Source organism: Cimex lectularius, unplaced genomic scaffold (assembly GCF_000648675.2).
Source record: "Cimex lectularius strain Harlan isolate CLEC.00 unplaced genomic scaffold, Clec_2.1 scaffold41, whole genome shotgun sequence".
In the NCBI taxonomy this organism is placed as follows: Eukaryota; Metazoa; Arthropoda; class Insecta; order Hemiptera; family Cimicidae; genus Cimex; species Cimex lectularius.
The window spans coordinates 135294-148826 of NW_019393011.1; the positions used below are offsets into that span (position 1 = coordinate 135294).

General features: G+C 40.6%; 1 protein-coding gene across 4 annotated transcripts in view; it reads right to left on the reverse strand.

The window, feature by feature from the left end:
• Window positions 1-9256, reverse strand: part of LOC106665329 (titin) — a 44664-nt gene extending 35408 nt beyond the window's left edge. Inside the window, exons 1-2 of one of the 4 annotated variants that reach the window (XM_024229764.1) lie at window positions 6988-9253; window positions 784-6390 (exon numbers count right to left, since the gene is read on the reverse strand). In XM_024229764.1, the coding sequence (XP_024085532.1) occupies window positions 784-6390; window positions 6988-9191 (7811 nt within the window). In that variant the 5' untranslated portion in view covers window positions 9192-9253. Of the gene's footprint in view, window positions 1-783 lie in introns of all 4 variants that reach the window. The other 3 variants (XM_024229763.1, XM_024229765.1, XM_024229762.1) reach the window with 3 other exon arrangements.
• Window positions 9257-13533: the final 4277 nt, after the last annotated feature.

Genomic DNA, 13533 nt, shown 5'->3' on the forward strand with positions numbered 1-13533 from the left:
TGATACAAATATAGAAGTCTGGTCTCCAGGCATCGCACACTCACCCCAGTGTACGCGATATTCTCGATGCGAGGTTCAATAACCCCCATAATTCATTTTTCATAATTATTTACAGACACATAAACCAAGCTCAATATTTAATTAATCCTAGGCAATTAATAAGAATTGGCCCAGAATAATAGACATGGCTCACTTCGAACATTTTCCATCGTGAAAGTCTGTTCGAAGCGCTGTTTTCTTGAAAAATTCACGTTTGTGAATATGAATTAACTATCTAATATTACAGTTGGTCTCCGAGTCGGTGAATTCATCCTGAACCGTCATAGGGTCACTTATGGGGTCCGTCTTCTCTCGCTGGTTTGCTGAATTACTTAATTACAGTTTCTCACTGAAGATGGCGTAATGTCGAAACGCGTTTGAGTAATTCAATAAACCATCTACTGATGACGGACCCAATAAGTGTCATGTCTTGACCCTTTATGGTGATATTTTGTTTATTTGTGCCTTTTTCCCTTGGTTCCGTATAAAAGCTCATAAACTATTTGGACTAAGCGGGAAGAAGTGTATTTTTTCTAGAATTGTTTTTTCTACGAGTCAAAGTGATTCATTGGGAAACTATGAACTAAATTGACTGTGAAGTGACTGAAGTAGTTGTCATTTCATACTGATTAATATTGATAATTTAAATAACAAAATTCTCAAGTTAAAATGTCATTGGTGGCGAATTTGTTTGGGTTTAGTTAGAATAGATTAATATATAAATAAAATAAATTGTGGACTCACCCGCAGGTGCAGATTTCGCAGATGCACTGTTCGACGATCTTCTCCGGTGTTTTCTTCGGAGTCGTTTTCGGCTTGTCTTCTCTGGTGACTTTGGTGGTTTTGGAAGTGCGATCCTCGGAGGTGAAATGATCGAGAGAAGTGGAGGTTTCGTATGACTCTTTAACGTCCGTCGTGAAATGTCTTTCTGTGTGGGTCTCTCTTTCAAAGGGTTTTGGAGTCGGTGATTCGATTATTTCCATTGTCTTGGGTTCTCTGCGTTCAGGAGATTTGCTCGTACTACTTTTGTTTGTGGTAGTAACGTTTTTGACGATTTTTCCGTTGACGATTCGAACTTCTTGTTTTACACTTTCGACCGTTTCGGAACTCTTGACGTCGGGATATTTGGTCGTCCTGTATTCGGTGATCTCCGTTGTTCTTGGTGTTTTATCAGGAGATTTTGGCCTACTGCGGTACTCGGTTGTTTCTGTTTTAACTACTTTGCCTCCAACCAGTCTCACATGTTGGACAGAGGAACGATGAGTTGTCTCCTGGGTCCCGAATCTTTCAACTGTCGTTGTTTCCTGTGGTTCCTTAGGAGTTCCATCAGGCCAGTAGTCTTCCGGTTCATGAGGAATACGTCCTGTTGGTGTTTTCTTTGGCTCTTTCGGATATCGACCTACTGTAGATTCTTCTGGCTCCTTTGGAGTTCGAATAGTCGATGTCTCTTTTGGCTCCTTAGGAGGTCGACCATAAGTCTGTTCTTTGGGTTCTTTAGGTGTACGCCCTGTTGGTGTTCCCTTTGGCTCCTTGGGAGAACGTTCATCCGACGGTTCCTTGGGATCTTTAGATGTAAGCCCTGTTGGTGTTTCCTTTGGTTCCTTAGGAGATCGACCTGGTGTTTTATCGGTGGGCTCAGTAGTCCTTGATGTTGGAGATTTGGATCTACTTCGGTACACTGTTGTTTCGGATTTTACCACTTTCCCACCAATCAGTTTCACATGTTGAACAGTGGAACGCTCTAAATGAGTAGTATCCTGCGTCCCGAATCTCTCAACGGTTGTAGTTTCTTTTGGCTCTTTAGGATATCGATCTATTGTAAATTCTTCTGGCTTCTTAGGAGATCGACCATCAAACGGTTCTTTGGGCTCTTTAGGTGTACGTCCTGTTGGTGATTCCTTCGGCTCCTTGGGAGAACGTTCATCCGTCGGTTCCTTGGGCTCTTTAGATGTAAGTTCTGTTGGTGTTCCCTTTGGCTCTTTGGGAGAACGTTCATCCGACGGTTCCTTGGGCTCTTTAGTTGTAAGTCCTGTTGGTGTTTCCTTTGGTTCCTTAGGAGATCGACCTGGTGTTCTATCGGTGGGCTCAGTAGTCCTTGATGTTGGAGATTTGGATCTACTTCGGTACACTGTTGTTTCGGATTTTACCACTTTTCCACCAATCAGTTTCACATGTTGAACAGTAGAACGCTCTAAATGAGTAGTCTCCTGCGTCCCGAATCTCTCAACGGTTGTAGTTTCTTTTGGCTCTTTAGGATATCGATCTACTGTAAATTCTTCTGGCTTCTTAGGAGATCGACCATCAAACGGTTCTTTGGGCTCTTTAGGTGTACGTCCTGTTGGTGATTCCTTCGGCTCCTTGGGAGAACGTTCATCCGACGGTTCCTTTAGCTCTTTAGTTGTAAGTCCTGTTGGTGTTTCCTTTGGTTCCTTAGGAAATCGACCTGGTGTTCTATCGGTGGGCTCAGTAGTCTTTGATGTTGGAGATTTGGATCTACTTCGGTACACTGTTGTTTCGGATTTTACCACTTTCCCACCAATCAGTTTCACATGTTGAACAGTAGAACGCTCTAAATGAGTAGTCTCCTGCGTCCCGAATCTCTCAACGGTTGTAGTTTCTTTTGGCTCTTTAGGATATCGATCAACTGTAAATTCTTCTGGCTCCTTAGGTTCTTTTGGTTGTTTAGGTGTATGACCTCTGGGCGTTTCCTCTGGCTTCTTAAGTGAACGACGATCAAAAGGTTCTTTGGACTCTTTATGGTCTTTAGGCGTACGCCCTGTTGGTGTTTCCTTTGGCTCCTTAGGTGAACGACCATCAGAAGGTTCTTTGGGCTCTTTAGGATCTTTAGGTGTACGCCCTGTTGGTGTTGTAGTTACCTGAGTCGATTGATCGGGAGATTTCGACCTGCTTCGGTACACTGTAGTTTCAGTTTTTACCACTTTCCCACCGACCAGTTTCACTTGTTGCTCAGTAGTACGTTCCAAATGTGTCGTATCATGCGTCCCGAATCTCTCAACAGTTGTAGTTTCCCTTGTCTCTTTCGGATATCGCCCTACTGTTGAATCCTCTGGTTCCGTCGCAGTTCGACCAGTCGGACTATCTTTTGGCTCCTTAGGAGATCGACCATCAAACGGTTCTGTGTGCTTTTTAGGTGTATGACCTCTGGGTGTTTCCTCTGGCTCCTTAAGTGAACTACGATCAGAAGGTTCTTTGTGCTCTTTAGGGTCTTTAGGTGCACGCCCTGTTGGTGATTCCTTTGGTTCTCGCCTTGTTGGTGTTACACTGACCTGAGTTGGTTGATCAGGAGATTTCGACCTGCTTCGGTAAACGGTAGTTTCTGTTTTCACCATTTTACCACCGACCAATTTCACTTGATGGACAGTAGAACGATCCAAATGAGTAGTCTCCTTCGTCCCGAATCGCTCTACGGTTGTCATTTCTTTTGGCTCTTTAGGATATAGGCCTACTGTAGATTCTTCAGGCTCCTTTGGAGTTCGACCAGTTGAAGTCTCACTTGGCTCCTTAGGAGACCGACCATCAGACGGTTCTTTGGGCTCTTTAGGGTCTTTAGGCGTACGCCCTGTTGGCGTTTCCTTTGGCTCCTTAGGTGAACGACCATCAGAAGGTTCTTTGAGCTTTTTATGGTCTTTAGGTGTATGCCCTGTTGTAGTGACCTGAGTTAGTTGATCGGGAGATTTCGACCTGCTTCGGTACACTGTAGTTTCAGTTTTTACCACTTTGCCACCGACCAGTTTTACTTGTTGCACAGTAGTACGCTCCAAATGTGTCGTATCTTGCGTCCCGAATCTTTCAACAGTTGCAGTTTCTTCTAACTGGTTTGGAGATCGAACATTAGACGGTTCTTTGGGCTCTTTTGAATCTTTAGGTGTACGCCCTGTCGGTGTTTCTTTTAGCCCCTTCGGTGATCGACCATCAGAAAGTTCTTTGGGCTCTTTGAGATCTTTAGGTGTAATTCCTGACGGTGTTTCTTTTGGCTCTCTCCTTGATGGTGTTGTAGTGACCTGAGTTGGTTGATCGGGTGATTTCGATCTGCTTCGGTACACTGTAGTTTCAGTTTTTACCACTTTGCCACCGACTAATTTCACTTGTTGCACAGTAGAACGCACTAAATGATTCGTTTCCTCCTCCGTTCCCAATCTTTCAACAGTTGTGGTCTCTTTAGGAGATCGAGCAACCGTGAATTCTTCGGGTTCCTTAGGAGATCGACCAGTCGGTGATTCCTTCGTTGGTTTTTTAGGAGATCTGCTTGTTTCAGGCTTCTTAGGAGTATGTTTTGTCATATCTTCCTTTGATTCCTTGGTTGAACCATCAGGTTTCTTAGAACGTCCAATCGGTGTTTCTTTTGGTTCTTTAGATGTTCTATAGGAAATCGTATCCGTCGATTTCTTAGAGAATTTTTCAGTTGTTTCTGTAGAGGATTGGGATACGTTTTCCAAATGTGACCTTTTCTCTTGCTCTGTTGTTTGCTGGAAAGTGTATGTTTCGGACGGACCCATTTTTGTGACTGCAGTTATTTTTGTCGGATTCCTTTGGTCAGTAGGTCTCGTCATAAAGTGCGGTGTTCCAGTTTTGACAAGTTTACCTCCGATTATTTTTACCGTTTGTCCACCCTCTGTCGGTTCCTCAGGTTTGCGTGTAGTTTCTCTTGGTTCTTTATGAGATCGACCTACTGTTTCTTCTGGTTTCTTAGGAGTTTGGCCAGTCGACGATTTCGTCGGCTCCTTAGGAGATTGGCCTGGAAAGTTTTCTTCAGGCTCTTGGCCTTTTGGTGTTTCCTGGGTCTTTTTAGGAGATCGGCCCTCTGTCGGTTCTTTGGGTTCCTGAGAAGGTACTGGTTTTTGTGTTGTTGTGAATTGAGTAGGTTGATCGGGAGATTTTGACCTGCTTCGGTACTCGGTCGTTTCTGTTTTAACTACTTTACCACCAACCAATTTCACATGTTGAACGGTTGTACGATGCAAATGAGAGACATCCTCTGTACTGAATCCTTCTTTTGAATCTTTAGGGGTACGACCTTCAGACGGTTCTTGGAGCTCTTTACGATCTGTCATTTTCTTTTGTTCTGATGTTTTTTGGAAAGAATATGTTCCTGTCGGGCCAATTTTGGAGTCCGTTGTTACTTTTGTTGGTTTCTTTTGTTCAGTAGGTCTCGTCACATAGTCCGGGGTTCCAGTTTTGACTAGTTTACCACCGATTAGTTTTACCGTTTGACCACCTTCTGTGGTCTCCTCAGGTTTGCGTGCAGTTTCTCTTGGGCTGTCTGTTTGGCGCGGTGCTTCTCTGTCTTCTGGAGCGTAAACGAAACTTTTCTCGTTCATTATAAATTGGGAAGTCGCTTTTTTCGTATGATCCGATACGGCGCGTTCAGACGTGCGACTATCCCAAGTTGTATATTCAGTCGTGGGTTCGTGAGGTTTTGTCCCTGTTTGTTTTGTTGAAGGGTGCTCTGGAAATTCGGTTCCTTCTGGGAAGGACTTCGAGTCGGGGGCTTTGGTGCCCGATGTTTTAGGAGTCCAATCTTTCGTCGTCCTAGATGTTTGCTTTTCACCTGGAGATGTTGAGCCACTTGTATATTCGGTTGATTCAGTTTTAACTACTTTTCCACCACTGAGTTTGACCTCTTGCACCGAAGATGTGTGCGCAGTTTGCCTACTACTCGTCTGAGAAACGGTTTGACTTTTTTCAGTGTGAGTAGTAGAAGGAGATCTTTCAGTTAGGTATTTCACTGTTGTAGTTGTATGGTCTGAAAGCTGTTTAGGACTATCACCACTTTTGTCATCGGGATGTTTTCCTTCCGGAAAGGTTTTCGAGTCTGGTTTCGTTACATGTCTGACTGCAGGAATTGGAACTTCCATAGGATATCTGGAGTTATCGACTGTATCTTCTAGATAAGTACCTTCCGGTAAAGTCTTCGAACCATATTCTACGGTTCTGTACACAGTCCTAACAGACGGTTCTTTTCTGGACGTCGGCTTAGTTGATTTTTGTTCATCGGGTGATGTCGAATCAGTAGTAAATTCGGACGTTTCAGTGTTGACCACTTTTCCATCAACGAGCCTCACTTCACGAACAGATTGGTGTGATGTTTGCTTACTGCTTGACTGCGACACAGTTTGATGTTTTTCTGTCTGGGTGGTTGAAGGGTGTTTAGGGCTACCTACCCTTTTGTCCTCAGGATGTTTGTATTCTTTTACATTCGTTACCAGTTTTGGTTCGTCGGTAGATTTTCCAGTCGTAGTGTACTGTGTTTCAGATTTGACTAACTTCCCTCCGACGAGTTTTACATCGGAAACTGTTTTGGCTGCGTCTGAAGAACCACCAGTGACATACCTTATTGTGGTCGTTTTCACTTCTGGGTACTTGGAATAATCCGTCTCGTCTTCAGGATGTTTCAATCCTTCGGGAGAGGTTTTTGAGTCATGTCTTCCATCAACTGGAGACTTAATAACCTTAGTTTCCTTATATATTCTGGTTGTAGTTTCGTCCGGGTGTTTTGGGCTGGTGGTATATTCCGTCGTTTCGGATTTTACCAATTTCCCTCCAACAAGCTTTACTTCTCCGACTAAAGTCTCGTGAGATGATTGTGTGCCACTAGTTCTTGAGACGATCTCACGCTCTTGTACTGTGGTCTCTGGGGTACGTTTATCACCGGTTACATATCTGACAGTAGTCGTTTTCACTTCTGATGCATCTTTATGATAACCAACTTTATCGTCATCGGGATGTGTGTATCCTTCTGAAAGGGTCTTTGAGTCAGGGCTTCCATCGGTGTACGAAGGCACTGGAGTCTTCGTCACCTTCGTTACAGTCACCACTGTTGTTTTACCTTTCTCTGGTCTAGCAGTTTCGGATTTTACTAATTTTCCACCGACAAGTTTCACTTCTGAAACTGTTTTGGTTGTATCCGGAGAACCACCAGTGACATATCTTATTGTGGTCGTTTTCACTTCCGCCGGGTGTTTGGAATAATCTGTCTCATTTTCGGGATGCTGGTAACTTCCAGGATATGATTTGGTCACTGTTCTTTTACTAGTGTCCGATGATACTGTGTATGGTGATTTTGGACGGTTTGGGTCATCCTCTGTTGAGCTAGTGGTGTAATCAGTTGTTTCAGATTTAACTAATTTCCCTCCGACGAGTTTCACCACTTCTCGAACTGTAGTTTGTTGAGAAGATTGCGTCCCGCTTGTCTCGGAGATAGTTTCACGTTTCTCCGAGTGTGTTGCTTCTGGTAAACCTTCGGTTACGTATCTTATTGTCGTTGTTTGTACATCTGTAGGATATTTGGCATTATCGAACCTACCTTCAGGATATTTAATTTGTCCAGGGGTTTGCTTTGCAGTTCCCGGTTTATGCTGAAACTCAGGAACATCGTCGTATTCCGTTGTTTTTGTTTTAACCAATTTCCCTCCGACCAGTCTGACTTGTGGAGGCATGACAGATTGTTTTTCCATATTAATGAAATCCGTAACTACACGCTTATGTACGTTGGTATCATCAGAAGTTTCGACAATATTCGTTTTAGATGTAACTGACTTGGAGGTGGCGCTTTTTGTGTGTTGTGAACTAGTGTGGTGCGAAGAACTCTTTTGTTCTATTGTTGATGGATAACTCAATTCATTGTCCGTCGTGGTATGCGTGACCTGTTGCTGCATCGTCTGAAAGGGGCTAGAAAAACCGTCCCCATCGTCGGTTTCCGTTTGGTCCGCTTTCTTGGATGTTACTCTAGTCACACTCGTGTAGAATTGAGTACCATCGTCTGGATCTCTTGTTGGAGATGGTTCGTTATCTCGATGGGACGGACGGCTGGAGTAAAATCTTTCTTCTCCTTGACGAACAACATTTCCAGTTTTCGTGCTAGATGAAACAAATGTCTCAACACCGTCGTCCGCAGTCTGCTGTAAGATTTCTGCAGACGAGAGGACGTTTTTCTTACCGGTCTGCTGGACGTGTTGCGATGCGGTTTCTGGAATATCGATAACTTCTGTGATAGTATCGATAACAGAACCGTCGGGACCGTATATGGTCCTTATAACAGTTTTCTTCCCCTTCTGAGAGCTGAATGTGCTCTTCTGTGCCATTTCTTCCCTTTGTTGGAAAGACGTTTTCGCCGATACGGCCGAACTGTAAGTTTTCGACGATGATTGCTGAACGACTTGAGTATCGTGTTCGCCTTGGCCGAGAGAACTCGGGTCTTGGGTTGGTTTGCCGCTGTCCGAAAAGATTTTTACTATTTTCGATCCGACCATTTTGACTTGATCTCCGAGCGAAGGGGACGAAACTCGTTTTTCGTGGTCAGGCTTAGAATCTTGCTTATCATCACCCCTTAAAGTCACAGAGTATACGGTCTTTCCATGTTTACCTTGCCTGTCCGTTGTTTCTTGAATTTTCTCGACGGTAGATTTAATCGTCTTCGTACTCTCTTCCGTTTGAGAAGAAAATTTATCCGATTGTGAAGATGTGACGGTGGAATGTTTTACACCACCGTTTGAAAAAGTTTTCTCAGTTATGTCCGAGGGATCCGATACCTTGATTATTTTACCTCCGACCAATTTGACTTCACTGCGAACGGCGCTGGGATCCGAAGAAAGCATCGGACCCGTTTCAAGGGTTGTCGTCGACGTCTCATCTGTCGAAAATACCTGTTCGCCGGTTTTGATCGGAGTACCATCTCTTATAACATATGTTATCTTCGTTACAATTTTCTGTGAAGGGCTACCGTCTGAATCTGCGACCGGTCTTCCATCTTCCGAATAAGTTTTAACAATTTTTGATTCTCCCCCGGTAACCGTTTCAGTCCCACTTTCGATCGTGGAAGATTTCACAGTGACACTTTTAACGGAGCTCGTCGATTTTTGATAATTACTGTCCACTTGCTGACTGCTAGCACCGGTCTCTAATTTACTGTCGACTAGAATTTGAGTTGAAGGGGAGTACTCACCCGTCGGGGTCGCAGTTTGGGGTTGTTCCACGGTGTAAGCCGAAGAAACGTCCAACGTCGATCCACTATCCTCCACTTCCTCGATCTCGACGCCGGCCGAATCGTCTTCCGTACGAATGATCTTGGAACCGACCAATTTCACCGTCGACTTCTTCTTCTTCTCTTTATTACGCCAGCCCGATTTGAACATCTTGCCACTTCGGTTCTTTCTCGTTGACTGTTCGTTTCTGCCGCTCGCCGACGTGAACCCCACTACTCGACTCACGCCTTCTCGCCTACTATTCCACTCCCACATCTACCTACCTATCTAGTTTTTTTTTATTCCACGATTTCCTTATCCAGCAATTACTAATATGAACAATTTAAATTTTATTGCCAACTGGGTGGCATGGATTTTATAAGGACAAAAGAAAAATGGCAAACCTTCATTGTTTTAACTATATTTTTTTATGGATGTTAAGGTTTTGAAATTATTCTAAGACTATTTTATTCCTTTTCCTTCCTATTAATAGAACGATAATTTCTAATAATTATCATTAATAATCATATAAAAACACATCGCTGTTATATACGCAACGAAAAATTGTGACGTTTTAAAAATTGTGGATGTGGAATTTTTTTTAATCCTCTTGTAAAAACATAATTGATGCTTATGTTCGCAAAATTCATCACGATCGTTGTAAGCTGTGTGATTTTTCCTCTTTAGCTCATTTCGGCCTTGACTCGGCTCCCACAGTTTCATCTGGCTCTGCCCACCGGCTTTTGTGCTTTCACTTTCGAAAAACGTTCACCCAGCTTTAAAAGCCGATCGGCTGTGTCATAAAGAATCGTGACTTTTTAAATGCCCCGTTTAAAGGGCCGGCTTTTAAAGTCCCCACTGGAATATTCGCCGGAAAAGCTTCAGATTTCCGACAGATGGTCTGGCCAAATAGGCCACCGATTCAAACAGGTGTGCGCGAATCGGGTCTCGCCTCAACGCTAACGGGTTTAGATTCACTCAAATCCAGATCCACAGGATCATCCACGGGAATTTTCTTTCTTAAATAATTTTGAATACCACTGATTTGTTGACATTGGCATACATTTTCAGTCGTCCTCCAGAGTGTAACTTGTGACGACATCCGGATGTAGATTTCACCCTGCTCAACCGATTATCCTTCAAAGACAAAAATAAATTTATTTCTTGTTCATTGAATACATTATTCTGCGAAAAAAAGAAAAATTAAATGATAATCCATTAGATTTCGTGGTCCGATTGACCATAAACTTCTTTCAATTAATTAATCTTTATGTAAGGTATTGGTTGAGATAAAAAAGGGCATAAAATTGAAAAATGGCAAAAAGGAGGGAAAATTCGGAAGGCGGGTTGAGGTGGGAAGTTGGTGTCCGAGTGGATCGAAGTCGCGAAAGCTCAAGTGTTAGAGCAGCGGCGTATTTAGCCGAAGGTCGTGGGTTCGAATCCCGCTCGTGGCACTGACTTTTTTATCTCAACCAAAACCTTAATTAAAGGTTAATTAATTAAATGATAATGTAGAACAAAATATCGTAAAATGAACAGCCTGCTCTCAGTAAGTTTAATTTGTGCTTGAAAAGAGGAGTTGTGAGCTCATAAATAATTTTATACATAACAAAAATAAACTAAAAAATATTTATTCAAATTTCAATTATTTATTCTTTCTATGTAAGGTGTTGCTTGAGATAAAAAAGTCAGGGTCACGAGCGGGATTCGAACCCACGACCTTCGGCTAAATACGCGGCTACTCTACCACTTCGATCCTCTCCGACGCCAATAGGTTCGAATCCCGCTCGTGACACTGACTTTTTTATCTCAACCAAGACCTTACATAGAAAGAATAATTAATTGAAAAAAGTAGTAACTTGGTCAATTGACCACTAAAACGTAAATGGTTTATTCAAATTAGTGATAGCAGTATACATTCATTTTATTTGACTATTGGTATTTTATATAAGTGTTTAAATAATTATTTTGTTACTATATTACTTTTAAAAATGTCTCTTCGTTAATTTTATATGTTTAAAAAAAATTAATCATAAGAGGGAAAGGAATTTATATAAATTTTGTCTTGATGTAGAAATGTGTGGTGATTAGTGACCGTTAATCGATAATTATTCACAAATCGTGAGATGCGGTCTGGTGCGATATAAGTTTCAGAAAAACATTTTCTTTATCGTGCCAACGTTTCGATCTTCATTGAAATCATCTTCAGGGCCTGGAATTTACAAACATTGTTTACATTTAACAAATACATTTAGGATGTGGAAAAGTGAATTTATACAATGCAAAATATATTTTATATATTCAATCAAAAATATATTCTGAAACCTACATCACACCAGACCGCATCTCACGATTTCTGAATGATTTGTCTTGATATGTGAATCTTAATCCTACATTATATGCATTGTGATTAGTGACCGTTAATCGATATTTATTTAGAAATCGAAAGAAGCGGTCTGGTGTGATGTAGGTTTCCGAAAAACATTTTCTCTATCGTGCCAACGTTTCGATCTTTATTGAGATCATCTTCAGGGCCTGGGATTTACAAACATTGTTTAAATGTAACAAATACATGTAGGATGTGGAAAAAAGTGAATTTATACAATGCAAAATATATTTTTTATATTCAATCGAAGTATTTCTACTCACTCAAAGTGTTTGTCTTCTGTGTAATTGTGCCATTCTTCTCACTGGCACTCTCGACACGACACGCAAGAATGGCACAATTAAACAGAAGACAAACACTTTGAGTGAGTTGAAATACTTTGATTTAATATTAAAAAAATTTTTTTGCATTGTATACATTCACTTTTTAACACATCCTACATGTATTTGTTAAATGTAAACAATGTTTGTAAATTCCAGGCCCTGAAGATGATTTCAATAAAGATCGAAACGTTGGCACGATAAAGAAAATGTTTTTCTGAAACCTACATCACACCAGACCGCATCTCACGATTTCTAAATAAATTATATGCATTGTTATTATGCATGGAAATGTTTGCTTTCGGAACAATAAATTTTATTAAAACATTTGTTCTTGTAGTGTAATTGAAAACCATAATAGGTAAAAATTTACGCCTATAAATACGAAGGCATGAATACACCGAAAATAATTGTCTTTTAACACTTTAAAATCATTGTAGAGTTGTTTTATGTTTTACCTTCTATGTTTATTTAACAATATTTTTATTATAGGATTTAGAGCAATAATTATTGGAAAAAATGTAGGTTTTGTGGTACCACCCCAAACTAAGTTCCTATATGTTATCAAGGATTGTGCTAATGCCAAATATCGCATTAAATCTGGCTGAAGAATACTTCTTAAAATTTTAAATTGATAAAATAATTTTTTCAGCTTTTTTACCAAAGCATCAATATGGAACTTAAAGTTTAATTTGTTATGAAAAAATATTACCTAATATTTAACGTTGTTGATAAAAGAGTATAATCGGGCAATTACAGTTGAACGAATTTACACAAGAATGTAAATAATATCTTTCAGTTAAGTTTTTTTGATTTGAGAGACTAAATTTAATGATTATAGTTTTAAATTTAAATTTAAAGAAATTACTATCTAAGCATTTTTTAATTGTGATTATTTCATCATTAATAATTGTCATTATATCATCATAATTCTTGGCAGAAAAAAGTATAGCTGTATCATCAATCAGCGAATCCTAACATTTTACCAAGTCGTTAACGTAAATTAAAAATAGTACAGGCCTTAAATTTTTCTTTAATTTAAAATAAGCCTGACAAAGATGTTGAAGAATGCCTTGCGAATGCAAAGATGGCCGGTGAATTTGCCCGTCCCAGGTCGAGTGCAGCAATTTTTGTCGCGTCACCAACGAAACACGAGGCCTTGCGCAGTCACAGAGGAAAACAACTACGCTTTTATTCACCGGTGAAAACCGATTTTCCTTGATGTCTAGTATTTACTAGGTCAAGTCGGAAGGGTATTAGTTAGAACTTGAAATGACTCCTTACTACTAATGCAACTCTTTTCGTACTAGTTCTTCATTAATGTATGAGTTTCTACGTACAATCAAATTTTCTTTGCAATTTTAAGAATCGTTTGAAAGTAAAACCCCAAGATTTGAATGATTTATTCGCCATTAGTAGTTAGTGTCTAGACAGTAGACATTAACAACATATTGACTGTTGAAGATGTAATCGTCAAATATTTTGACAGATGAATAAAACACGGACACACTGGTTTAAATTTCACGACAACGTAGAAAAACGCTTCCGCTCCTTTTATATTTAATTTAAATATAATGGCAAAAGTTAAAAACTACCAATCGAGCATGAATGTTTATGTAAAATGGTTCTCATGAAAGAGCGTATTTTTTTGTTGTTAAGAATATTTTTCTCGAAGGAAAAACACATCCAAGAAGGAAGGCGCTTAACGCTTTAATCGAAAATAATCCACGATCTACCCACTTAAGAATTAGCGAAGCCATATACAGTTTCTTCAGATACGAGCCGTCTCGTGGCTTTGGGCGTCACA